This window comes from Tubulanus polymorphus, chromosome 5 (assembly GCF_964204645.1).
Source record: "Tubulanus polymorphus chromosome 5, tnTubPoly1.2, whole genome shotgun sequence".
Lineage (NCBI taxonomy): Eukaryota > Metazoa > Nemertea > Palaeonemertea > Tubulaniformes > Tubulanidae > Tubulanus > Tubulanus polymorphus.
The window spans coordinates 9,391,578-9,404,906 of record NC_134029.1 but is presented as its reverse complement, the minus strand read 5'-3'; the positions used below and the strand labels follow the sequence as shown (position 1 = coordinate 9,404,906).

General features: G+C 37.7%; 1 protein-coding gene across 1 annotated transcript in view; it reads left to right on the top strand.

Moving 5' to 3' along the window:
• Positions 1 to 13,329, top strand: part of LOC141905856 (proton-coupled zinc antiporter SLC30A5-like) — a 62,079-nt gene that overhangs the window by 36,399 nt on the left and 12,351 nt on the right. Inside the window, exons 2-5 of the mRNA XM_074794920.1 lie at positions 11,651 to 11,740; positions 12,109 to 12,231; positions 12,700 to 12,766; positions 12,891 to 13,064. Coding sequence (XP_074651021.1) covers positions 11,685 to 11,740; positions 12,109 to 12,231; positions 12,700 to 12,766; positions 12,891 to 13,064 — 420 coding nt within the window. The 5' untranslated portion in view covers positions 11,651 to 11,684. The remainder of the gene's footprint in view (positions 1 to 11,650; positions 11,741 to 12,108; positions 12,232 to 12,699; positions 12,767 to 12,890; positions 13,065 to 13,329) is intronic.

Genomic DNA, 13,329 nt, shown 5'->3' with positions numbered 1-13,329 from the left:
GTACCCTTCCTTGGATTCGGAGGTGCATTGGTAGTATTGATTAATTTCAGTGGTACCTGCTTCTTAAAAACTTGCACAATGCATTCAGAACTCCTTTCTCGTTCATAAAATTTGGACCTAGAATTAACTTTTGCTGTAGATTTTGTTAACTAAATAGACCAGGAATCGAAGCACAACTGGCCAGTGTTAGAAGCAAAGCTAAGGCAGCCGTGCCATTGATTTTAGTGTAACAGGTCCATAAACTTTGAGTCATTGATGAATGGCAAGACAGTAATTGTTGGATTCAGAACAGTTTATTAGCTGATCAAATGCATCATTGACTTAAACAAGATTTGAGTTGAGTTTATATACAGAATTCTGGTAGGAAGGTGTGTTTACCTTTTAACTAAGAAATAGTGCTGCATGAGTAACAATGAATGAAAATACTAACAAAAACCAAGTTGAACTAGGTGCATAATTAACATTCATACAAAATCACTGCATCTCTATGATAAGGCTTTTTTTAGCTCCGCTGTGACCGAAGGTCAGCGGAGCTGATGGGTTAGGGGGTTCGTCGTCGTCGTCCGTCCGTCCGTCCGGTGTTCGGTGTCCGGCGTCAACTTTTTCTTTATATCCCTACTAATCCTACAGTTCTGATGGGATCTTGATGAAACTTGGTATGAATGATCTATGGGGGAGTGCCTACAAAAGTACAGAGCCATATTTTTGATTTTGCATAAATTATGCAAATTAGGGCTATTTTTAGATTTTCACTTAAATGTGACCAATTATAATTTACTTGTCATTATAGTAAAAACCAATATCAGTCTAGTAATTAAATTTCACATATGCCCGTTGTAAATTGTTCTGATGCCCGAACAATCAACTTTTGAATCTTACAGAGATATATTCAGTTTATTTGTTAGAATTACATTTAAGAAAAAAATAATTTGTGTTTGTATTCTTTCATTACAAATTTGAAAATATAAACTGACTTAATTTGTAAAACATAAATAATTGTTGTTTCTTGTTTAACTTTTTGGAAGTAATCTCCCAAAACTTGTGCATATTGATTTATTAAAAGCTGCTTTCTCCACTCACTAGCTTCCTCCTTTATGTACATCATTCTATATCGAAGCAATTGCATAGATTTTTGATAAATTTCACTTGGTGCCTATACTTGGGGACTACAGTTTGTTCCACTTATGACTTCAGTTCCAACAGTTTGTCAGTTTAGAGTATGTTAGTATGATTATTGGTATTGTGGCCCTTCTCCAAGTGGCTATAATGTCCCTGAACATCTAGTTTCAAATAGATACTGATGTGATAGTCTATGCTCCAAGCCACAACAAAGACAGCGGAGCTATATAAGCCGACAGGCTTCTTGTTTAAAATTAGTTGGAGCACGGATCCGCCGCCTTTATTTGGGTCATTTTGGTAATGAGGAAATTTTTTTTTTTTAATTTTTATTTCCGTCGCCCTTCCACATAAATTCACACATGTTGTAAAAAAATTTATTTACCAAATTAATTTTGAAATACATGTACCAAAAGATCTTTTTTTTATTTTTATTTTTTTTTCTTCACCCTTCCAAAATTTTCCTTAAAAAATCTGTGCTCCAACTAATTTTAAAAAAGGCCTAATGTTCCAGTTCGTTAGAAGAGACATACATTAACTATAGTGAAATAAGACAAACTGCAAATGAAATGTTGTAAACACATCATATTGGTGATTGACTCCATGACTGGGTTGCAAATATCTGAATAAGCAGGTTTAACAGTTTTTTCTTCAAAAATCCTGTTTTCAATGTCATGTTCTGTGATTTTCTATCGATTCTAGCATTTCTTCAAGCCTCCCATCATTCGGTCCAAATATGTTTGTGTAGCAAGAATTTGCAAATCGCAATCACAAATCATTATCATCAGTCTAAACATTATAGTATTCTAACAGATCAACATGATCATGTGTCACCCCATGAAAAGCTCTTGATGCAATACAATATACACTATGAGGATGGAATCATGCAGTGGGGCGAAATATGATGCCTATTTCCTTTTATAGGAATATGATTATTGGAACATATATATAGACTAGACAGATGGGGGTTGCGCCAATCGCCAATCTTTGCGCAACATTAATAGCTTGATCCGGCGAAGTGGGGGACTTACTCAACACAAAAGACTTCATATGAGGCAATATGCCGTGGATAAATGGTAACATAACCTGATCTCCTGTTTTGTTTAACCGACCGGCCAGACCCACGACATTATTTACATAAGATTCCAATGACTCCGTCCCCCTCATTCTCCTCTCCATCAGTTACTGTTCTAAAACCCAAGTATATTCCTTGTTTTAAAATCTAGCCCGAAATTCCTTTTCAACAGACTAATGTTTATGCACACTATCCTTGCCCCAGTTTACCCTTGATAATAATCAAGCATCCTAGACTTAAAATACGTAGGGAAAGCCACAAACCGCTTTTTCTGTGACCACCCACCAAATAAGCCCGTGTATTGAACGGCCTCAAAAACTGTCAAAGCTTTCAGTTGCTCTTCCTGTGAATGAAATGTAAGCATTCTGTTGCATCTGCATGCCTCTCAATGTCGCCTGCAGATCCACCTGGACTAAACCTGCCAGGGCAGGAAACACCGGCACTGCTGCCACACCACCATCCTGACCCACTGGACCATTCACACTGCCTCCCAAAACACAGATGGGTACATTCATGATTAGTTCAATAAACTTACGTAACGTAATTAATACACACAGAGCTGCATTCTCCACCAGTGAAACAGGGTGAAACCAATAGTTATTGATTCGGTTTCCTTCCTCAAGAATGATAAGTTACGAAAGCAGTTGGTTGTATGTCAGTGTATCTTTATTTTCAAGGTTCTCGGTGTTCCGTCCAATGAGTCGCGTGGTCAATCTCTGAATGAGGAGTCCCCCACTTTTATACAGCTCCCAGCCCCCTTTATTCTACTGTGGCGGATGGTTTCATTTGTTCCATAGAGGGCTGTATTTGTTCTGGTCACTGCCGAAGTAACTAAATTTAGAGAAATCAATAATGTTCAATGAGACATGCACCGTAGTCGTTGTTAATAAATAATTTTGGTCAGATGTTGAGACTTGGTGACACGTGCCTCCCAGGGAAATTTATAATTAAAGACTGCCTTTGTTTCACTACCCATAACTGAAATCATAACACCTGTGTCTATCAAAACATTATATTGCCACTATTGATATTTGCCACTACAGTCCTGGCAACTGAAGCTAGTATAGTGGTGCTCTGTTCATTCGATTGCTCTCTTCTATCATTTTTAGTCAAATTCGATAAACTTTCGAATAGTGCAGTTAGTTTGCTCAGAATATTTTGATCAAAAAGATCTGTACATTCAACAGTTGGCAATTTCGTAGCAAAAATTCTACATTTATTCTCAAGATTGAGGGTAGCTGAAGCTCCTGTATGATTAACTTTTGACATGGATTCTAAGAAATTAGCCAGATCATTTAGTATTTCGTCTCAAGACCTTTGGCATACAGGTAACCTCTTTTTTCCCTTCTAACAGTTTTCAATAGTTTGATTCTGTTGTATACATTCAATAGTCCTCCCCATAATGTTATGGGTTCCCTGTTCATTTTTGAGGCAAGATCAGCCTTAGCATCATTTGTAGATATTTTCCTGATACAAATGCTATCATGATTGACAAAAGAATTAGTGTCAACAAAACCATCGATAAAGGGTTGTAAATTATCATCTCTCTTCTTGCGTTGTCTATTAGCCACACCAACCACTCCATATATGTATGGATCTAATGAATGGATCTTAATAAAACCCATTCCATTTCTTTACCACCAAACTTTTCCTTAGATAATCTAAAAACATTTTCTGAATTAATTTCTGATGCATTCCCTTGTTCGTCCTTGCTTCAATTCATAAAAATGATTCCCAGCTCTATCACTTAAACACATTGGGAAAGCCACTACAGCTGCTACTTTTTCCAACCCCCAAAATTGACCCTAGCATCAAAAATCTAATAAAACTTTTTACATCCTCATCTGAGTTCCTTGATAATGTGTTATTGGGTTTGAATGGCAATTTGTCAAAAGTTTCTGTACCAAGCAATGCAATCTGCGCTTGCAGCTGTATTAGCTGCAACTGCATATCGGGTAGACCCAATGCTAATGCCTGTCTACCATTCTCACCCTGTTCTACGGACCCATACAATGTTAGAATTGGTACATAATTTTGTCTAATTCCGTTTGAAGACTTACTTGTTGCGATGTCATACTAGTCACTTTCCTGTGACATTGCCCGGTCATTCTCCACCAGTAATAGAAATGAAAGTTGGACGAATCTTCTCCAGCGAAACAATATGCTTGTATTCTATATAGAGTATGTTTTCTTGCTCTCTGGCTGTTCTCTCTCCGTCTGGTCTTCCCGTGTCTATTTTGATTTCGGGAACCCTCCTTATATTTTATCCACTTGCGAAACTCCCACATCACGCGATCGTATGAAGCCTAAATTCTCATTATGGTAACAGCAACACTTTGAACTTGTAGTCGAAAATGTCTGTCTTGATTCAAGTTCTTTCTTTACATGGCTGATAGTTGGTTTCTAGTTCTTAATGATAAGGTTTTCATTTTTAATCACTTCTTATGTCTGGGTGGAGATTATGGCTGTATTTGTCACCAATCATCCATTCTTGGCTGATATCATATATCTCTGGATGCATTGAAGTTATGTTCATTCTGTGTGGTCCTGACGCCTACATGCTCAGTCATGATTGCTTGATCAAAAAGTCCCTGTCATTGATACAGATCATTAAACTTAGAGTCATTGATGAACGGCAAGACCATAAATGTTGGATTCAGAGAACAGAAGTTTATTAGCTGATCAAATGCATCACTGACTCAAACAGGAATTGAGTTGAGTTTATATACAGAATTCTGGTAGGAAGGTGTTTACCTTTAACTAAGAAATAATGCTGCATGAGTAACAATGAATGAAAATACTAACAAAAACCAAGTTGAACTAGGTGCATAATAAACATATCTATCATAATGTTCCAGTTTGTTAGAAGAGACATACACTAATTATAGTGAAATAAAATAAACTGCAAATGCATTGTTGTAAACAAATCATATTGATGATTGACAGGGTTACAATCATCCGAATAAGCAGGTTAAACAGTTTTTTTTTCAAGATTCCTGCTTTCAATGTTATGTTCTGTGGTTATCTATTGATTCAAGCATTTCTTCAAGCCTCCCATCATTTGCTCCAAGTATGTTTGTGGAGCGAGAATTAGCAAATCGCAATCACAAATCATTATCATCAGTCTAAACATCATAGTGTTTTAACAGATCAACATGATCATGTGTCACCCCATGAATAGTTCTTGATGCAGCACAATACACTATGAGAATGGAAAATTGGGGCGAAATATGATGCCTATTTTCTTTTTATGTCTATGATTTTTCTGTATTACCTGATGTTTTCTTTTCGATGAGGTTCATGCTAGTCCAATGTGCTGATTCAATGGTCATGGTCAAATTCCAAAGCTCAGCCATGTTAGTTGTGGTGGATTTTGGCATAGAACGAGGAAAACCAATTTTCAGCATATATACAATAATTTACAATTTAAATGAACACATCAATATATCAACATAACATCTGATAATTTCCTACAGTTACTCCATAACCCATACAATAACACCCTTTGTGCAGTCCCTAGAGTTACTATGATAAGGATCGTGAGATAATAAATGGCCTATGTGACCTGAACAATAAAACGATGAACGGCCATGTGCATTGAATGAGCCGTTGTCACTTAGAAACGTGAAGCCACGCCCCTACGCACCGTTGAGGTGGTAAACGAAAAAAGGACGCATTTACTAAAAATTAAATTTATATAAGCAGGCACGACAACGAGAAACGGAGGGCGTTGCCAACCGAAAAAGATTTTAATAAAAAGGGACGATCGATGGAACGCTCACACCCGTAAAAATGTCGATTTAGCCAGTAAAGTTAGTTGATGACGACCATCTTTCTACGTGCCATTAAACAAAGATGAGTAGGGTAGGTGGCGCCAGCTGATGGTTGGCTTACTCTCAAAGTCGTTTATGGCGGGCGCCAGTCGTCTAAAGCAACTTGGCTATTATGTCAGTACAGGTAAGTATTTTTAGGAATACAATTTTTCAATCGAAAAATGAAATTTTTCACTACAAGGCAGTGTCGACATCTACCCTGGCTACCTGTGTGTACTCATGCTGATAGCTCACATTAACTAGAGATCCACGGATCTTAGAAGGGCGGACAAGAATATCAATATTTTCTTATTAAAGGCATCGACTGCTGAAATTTGTGCGGTGATTTACGCAGTAAACGTACAATTTATGACAGTTTTACGGCCTATGACAGTGTACCTTTACCTCTTCATCCTGGAAACTATATCATCAGTACTCTACGTTATAAATTATTACTTACTTCATAAAATAAACGCTAAACCAAACGAAAATCTAACAGTCTAATGTCAATCAGTGCGGCGCCTGGTTTGGGCCAATTCGATTGTGCGAGCATTGACAATGTAGCGTATTGATTGTATCTCCGGTTTTTGCATGATACTATAGATGTGGGGATACGGAATCAATACGACGACTATCAAATTTAAAATAAACATATGATAAGACTGTCCAATGACTGCGAAATGAGAAAATCCTACAAAATGGCACACGACTATTCAAGCAGATTAATAGACCGGTTTGTCTGCATCGTATAATCGAATATGCCCTTAAATTGATTGGCTGCGGGAGATCAGCCAACTGCAGGGAGCATTTATTTTGCATCAATTTAACAATGTACAACAGCCTTCTAGATGTTTTATGAAACAAAATACTCCTTGGAATATTTTTAAAAATCGTGTTTTCAAAAAAAATTTCAAAAGATGTGAACGTTTCTCCCCAAAATTGAATTTCAAAGCATGTACAACAGAGTCTTTGTGTTGAGCCAGCAATAGTTAGTCAATGGCATTACCACCCAGCCTATTAAGAACTTCTCAGGTGGTTGATTCATTGGTCCAGTTATTATTTTCCCTGCTAACTCCCACCTATGCAAAAAGACTCAGATTGACTAATCTCCTGATCCATTGATCAATTGACTGGATAGAATTATCAGTTTCTTGAGAACACGTGCTACCCAGGTTCTGTCACTTGTTCATAGCAACCAATATTTTGTCTAGTTACGATAGAAACATACCTCAGGAGTTAGAATATTAGTATAGTTCTTAATATTCATTCGACTTCCTTTCTAAAATGTGTCGAAAATCTTTCATGTTAAATTTTCTACAACATTAAGTCGTTTATTTTTCCCTCTTTTCATCGAGTGTGCATCGGAATCTGCTAAGGTCATAATGCCCTTAATCCCTTTTAAGTGGACGCTGGCGCCAGCGAAAATGTTCGCGTACTGGTTCCAAAGCCCCTTGTGCTTCCAGAAAAGCAGGCGTTGGTGGTCCGCGCAAACAGCGCTCAAAAAAGATTAAGCTCTTGGACCCTTGAATTCTCGTCAGGGCAAGAGAAATTCCTCCACAAGGCGGTTAGTGATCTTGCATATGCAAACCGACGCATATGTTTTCTCGAAAGTTTTTGCCAACTCAAAGATTGCCATTCCCGCTTAAGCAGGCTTCACTGAAGGGTCATCAATATCATTACCCCCGATTTGCAAGATGATTATTTGAGCCAGCCTCTTCACTCTTTCAACAACCTGCTGCGAATTAATCTTGCTGACAGTACCCTCCGCTTATGCCTAGGAGCGTTGAATCCCTAAGAAATTCCTGACAGATTCCACCCTTCTGACAGAACCTGGGCCTGTATTGGCGACGAAATCGTTTAACTGGTGGATATAACTATTGCCCAAAATTACCACGAACAAGGGTTTATGGGACATTGTCGAATAGGCCTATATAGAAATACGTATAGGTATATGAATATAAGTACCGGTATAAATTCTGAATGCGTATTGATTACGCAACGGTCGGATTACGACAGATAATAGAAGATAAATTCTCAAAGCAGACCTATTGTTGTGGAACCTGTAACAGAAAGAATGACCCGGAAGTTGTCTGTGATTGACAGAACAGTGAAGCGAGAGACATGGTTACAAGCAGCAGCGCCCGCTGGCAAAAAGGGCGCTAGTTGATGGCCCGGTTGTCGCGCCATAAATATTGTTATGCCCTGTTCCGATGCAAAACCCTCTTTTATTGTGACAGGGGCTGATCCAGGGGGATGGGTAGACAGTATTGGAAGGAAATTTAAGGGCACCCTTCTGAGCTTAGGAAAATTTTGAAAATATGGTACCATTTAAAGGCTTTTAGAGGGCTTCTAGAGGCTAGCAGAGCAATCCAGAATAAACGAATCCAAGACAAGATTTCAACAAATGCGGATAAAAAATGAAGCTGGCGAACCCATGAAAGAATTGTTGTCGCCAACTTCAAGATCAACAATGAATTTCACAGAAGACACCCATAAAAAACACTGGCATTGTTTTTCATATTTTCCCTAGTGCCCCTATTATCTTTAAAAGTGCCCCTTAACAATTATACAGAATATGGCTAAGTTGCCCCTTCATTGTTAACAATTGGCAAAAATTGCCTCGTCTTCACATTTATCCGTATGTCGAGTGCCGTATTCCAAACCAAAAGTGCCCCTATAATTTTAAAAATTAGGCAAAAAGTGCCTTTTTCTTCAGCATTCACCGCGAATTAAAGCCTGAGCGTGCCCCTTGAAAAGGCAAAGTGCCCTTTTCTTCAATATTTTCCGCGTATAGTGCCCTCTTCTAAAGTACGAGTGCCCCTTTAGCCCTCCCTGAAAATGCAAGGACAAGGTGCCCTCATCTAAAGCATGAGTGCCCTTTTTAATTCATCATGATTAAAGGCCTAATATCAAGTATGATTATCTCTCCTCACTTTCTCGGCAGCAGTATTTACCGATTAATTTTATAATTATGCCCGGATTCCGGACACAGAATTAGCGGTTGCTGAAATAATGCCGTCAAAAATATTGCCGGTGAAATTTCGAAGGGCACTTAGAAATTCTAGACCGTATTGGGTAATACGGCTAATACGGTCTGGATCCGCCCCTGTGTGACTCTTGAGGATGAGGAATGGCTCTGTGACATTCGATTCAGTATGAACAATGGAACTCAGCAGGAGTGAAATCTGTCCGGGAATCCCCCAAATTGCATGAAATTCAACATAAAACTTTCTGCGGAGGGCCTTCGGCTAGTCCAGGTGAAACTAATTCAGTGCTTTTTCAAACCAAAACCAGAATTTCCATGTGGTCCTGGATCCGCCATGAGTAGATATATTCATTGTTGCAAATGTTTTAGGGAATAACATTTCCCCTCTTCAGGCGTAGTGCAAGTGATTAAATTTTTGAAGACCTTTTGTGAATTATCTGCACTCGATTTGCACCATAGGTCTTATATCTGACCGATTCACTTTTAATGTAAGCTGATATAATCATACTGTTGGTCGAATGATAAACGCCCTCAAATTCGTAATCCATCTCCTGACAGGATAACGGTGCTCAACTTGCAGCAGCCCAAATCTGGACCCATGTTTATGTCAGAGAATCTATCTCTTTACCGTAAATTATTAAACACCTGCAAGGTATCACTGTCTTATCATCCATCACTGGTAAACCAATGTCTGAGCTAAGTGTGAAAAAACAATCTAGTGGCACTTCGCATTGTATGGTATAAATGCGACATAAATCTAACTTTCAACGTATTAATAGTCCATGGTGCGTTAATACTTTATCATTTCAATTTCTGTTCAATTCTAAACAACAATTCAATCTCAAAACTGTCTTATGATATCATGGTTTGCACTGATTTATTCCATAGAAAGGACATTGGTCACAAATAACCAAAATTTACAACAGTTACACACATATCGAAATTATTGTTATGCATATATTGCCACGAAATGAGCTATTTGCTTTAATGATGCCGACACAACCATATGTCTATCGCTGTAGCTGTCCCATGATCTACAAATCTGCTCGTGCTGCTGCGTGAATTTCATTCTCGTTTTTATCTTTAAGTTGGCAAGTCTGGCATTGGAATGAGAGAGGCTTCACCATGAGTTTGACTTATGAGTAGATTCAGATTCAATTGTCCTTTTTGGGCCTTTGAATTTAGACGAGTGTGCCACCCTTTGACATCGTTGTTAGTTCTATACACTGGCCATGTTGCTGGTGACCATATTTGTGAGTTTATCTATGTCCCAGATATATGCTGTCAATTTTTGCCATTTTTAGGTTGCATTTGCAATTTTAGGTCTTATGATTGAGACTTTCATCAAACAATAGAACAAATTGATCTTTCGACGTAACATTTTTTGTTAACAAAGTTTTAGAATATGGCGCAATTCCATATTGTGTCATGTAGGCAACCTTGTTTTTGCCACATTCAAATTCACGAGCTATCTCACAATCAGAAAACATTCTGAAATAGGACACCAACATTGTCATAGGAATTGATTGAGTAATGGCTCGTAACGGATTTTAAACACCAGATTATCTCAGCTTTCATCAAAGTTTCATTCTTTGATACAGACTGGTCTAATGTTCCGGTACTACTTTAACTTCTCTTATTCACTACAAGAGAAAAATCATCTTTGCCTCTACTACTACTATTATTCGTGTCTTCGCTCATACTTGTTGTTGTGGCGGAACTCCTATTATTATTAAGGATTGACTGTATAGTTAGTAACTGCAGTGGTAGATTTGGTAGAATTAACAAATTTCGCCACTTTCTTTATGCTATCTAATATATCGTGGTTCCTACTTGCCTTTGAAGTGAAGGTGGCTAAAATTCTCAGCCATTTTTACCTATCCCATTCTTTGAAGGCTTACACAATTTTGTCCATGAAACCAACAATGCCTAGTCTGCTATATTGACCTCCGCAGCAGCAAAATTAATCAATTCCACAACCAAAGCATATTTTTGATTTTAGGTAAATCATCACTGCACTTGGACAGGATTTGTATCCTAACAGCTGTCTCCAAACCACTGACAGGTTTAGTTAGACACCCACCTCCTTGGCAAGATTCTCAATGACTGTGGTATAGTCATGGGCGAATTCCAGCAGCCTCTGTTTTCTGTATTAAAATCCTTCTTCACAAGGAGATTGAAAACCTATCAACAAAATCCTTTCAAAAGCCTCCTGATCAGTTGGTACAGGATCTAAAGTCTTCATTCCTATATTAAAGCACTGTAACCTTGCTGTTATTTAATGTGAATATGCATTTAGTAACGAAAAAAATAATAGCATTTTACTATCTACGTGTAGTTATTTTCAAAGAATATGTAAAACACAAATTTGTCTTGTAATTCGGGTACCCGGTAACACATTTTAATGGCGTTTAAAGCAAATTGCATGGTAGAGATTGAAGTGCTAGAACATTCAATGCATCAGCTGGAAGACTAGCATATTTCTCTGCTTCACTTTTTTCACTTAACTCATGGGAGTCTGTGTTGGGATTTCTTTCTTCACAGATTTTTCTATATTTCATTCATCAGGACTTGTTCGTTTTGCAATAATGTATATTTTGACCTTTTGGCCTAGCGCTCTACGTTTAGAGTTTAATGTAGTCTGCAATTGGTTCATTGCAGATCAACTCTGAAGAAATGAATTAACAGAAAAATCATGCAAGATCACACAAATGAAATTCTACCCACGAGGGCTATTTATCCAACATCACGGTAAGAACATAAAAATTCATAATCAATGCCTACAGGGGTAATCTTTAACGAATATTGCACTCCATTGAATATTGAGCTAATCATGGTTGAGGTCTGTAATATGCAAATATCAGGATGATGGTTCTTTAGAGCCCCTTTAGATTCTTTGCCTTCACATTTAGATTGCTCTAACTTGGAAGTTTTTAATCTAGACAAAAGCATGGGAAGCTGTGAACTTTTGTTGATGAAATGTTCATTTTTGCAGACATTGCAAATTTCATTCAGGTTTTTGCAAAATATTCTAGCTAGAGGTCCTGTTGTTTTCCTTATGATATCCTTAACCTAACCATGTCATATATTTTATTAATTGCAAAAATATTCTATTTCAGATTTGCTCCATATATCGTCCTATTAGCTGTCTCTAAATTGGCACGATGTTTTGGCCTGTTTTTGACGTATGATGTGTTGAAAACTGTTCACGTCGTCCAATTCCTCTGTATCATCAAATTAGGGTAGGTCTCGAATTTTTACTTGAATATAGTGGAACCTCGTTAATTGGATTGAATGATTTATCAGTTATTGCAAACCAAAAGACTTGGGTACAAAAAAGGACAATTTCACCTCCTGTAGTTCGCTAAATGAGGTTTTACTGGAATTGTAATCTGGTACCAATCGGATTGACACATTCCTTGGCTTGCAGTGTGAATTGTGCTTCATTCCTCAGTGGTCAATTATGGAGGGGCTCTGTAACAAAAAATTCGAATTATATACTCCAAAACAAAATCCTGTTAATTCAACGTTCTGTATTTCAAAAAGCCCCTTTTTGTTGGAAGGTTTGTTGGGACATACCCACTGAATAAAGGATTAATCCCTTATACCTTAAATGGTCGACACTATGAATAATCACTTGAGATTTGATTTACCCTAAGATATATGTTCCTAGTGAATGTGAATGTATGATATAGCTGGTTTTATTACAGATCTGCAGCTGTTTTTCTCGTTTTACAAAAGCCATTCTCATCTGGAACTCGGCTTACAAAAAATCAGGTAAACATTATTGCCACAAAGAATTGCTGCACTTCATCAGATTAGATGGATAAGATTCGATATACATACCACCATCTTCCTGATGTAAAGAAGTACGGTACATGTAATTATTATATAATTTCAGTGGTTACGTATTGCTAGACATGCATTTTTTGGTTCGGTGCTGAATGTTTTATGGTTGTTTGGATTGACGTTGTGCGGACCGTTGCGTACGATCGTTCTGTTTGAACACAGCGATATAATCGTTATAGCTGGAGCCAGCGCATTGTTTACAAATACTGGTGGAGGTCCCTCTAAGGTAATAGGAAGAAACAATGTAAAAAGCTCAATACAGTGCTCACCAATGGCTAAGTTGCTGAATCTGTAAACCTGGGATATTGGGAAATCCAAAAATTGCTAATTGGAAATTGCATACCTCAGAAGTAATCAGTTCCAAAAAATCAGTTATGCAGAGTACTGTGATATAGGGATTATTAATATAGTATGGATCCCCCCAAAATTTTCGGTTGCCTTGAGTTTTGAGCCAATTTTTAGTATCTTTCACATGGGACAGTTTTAATTGA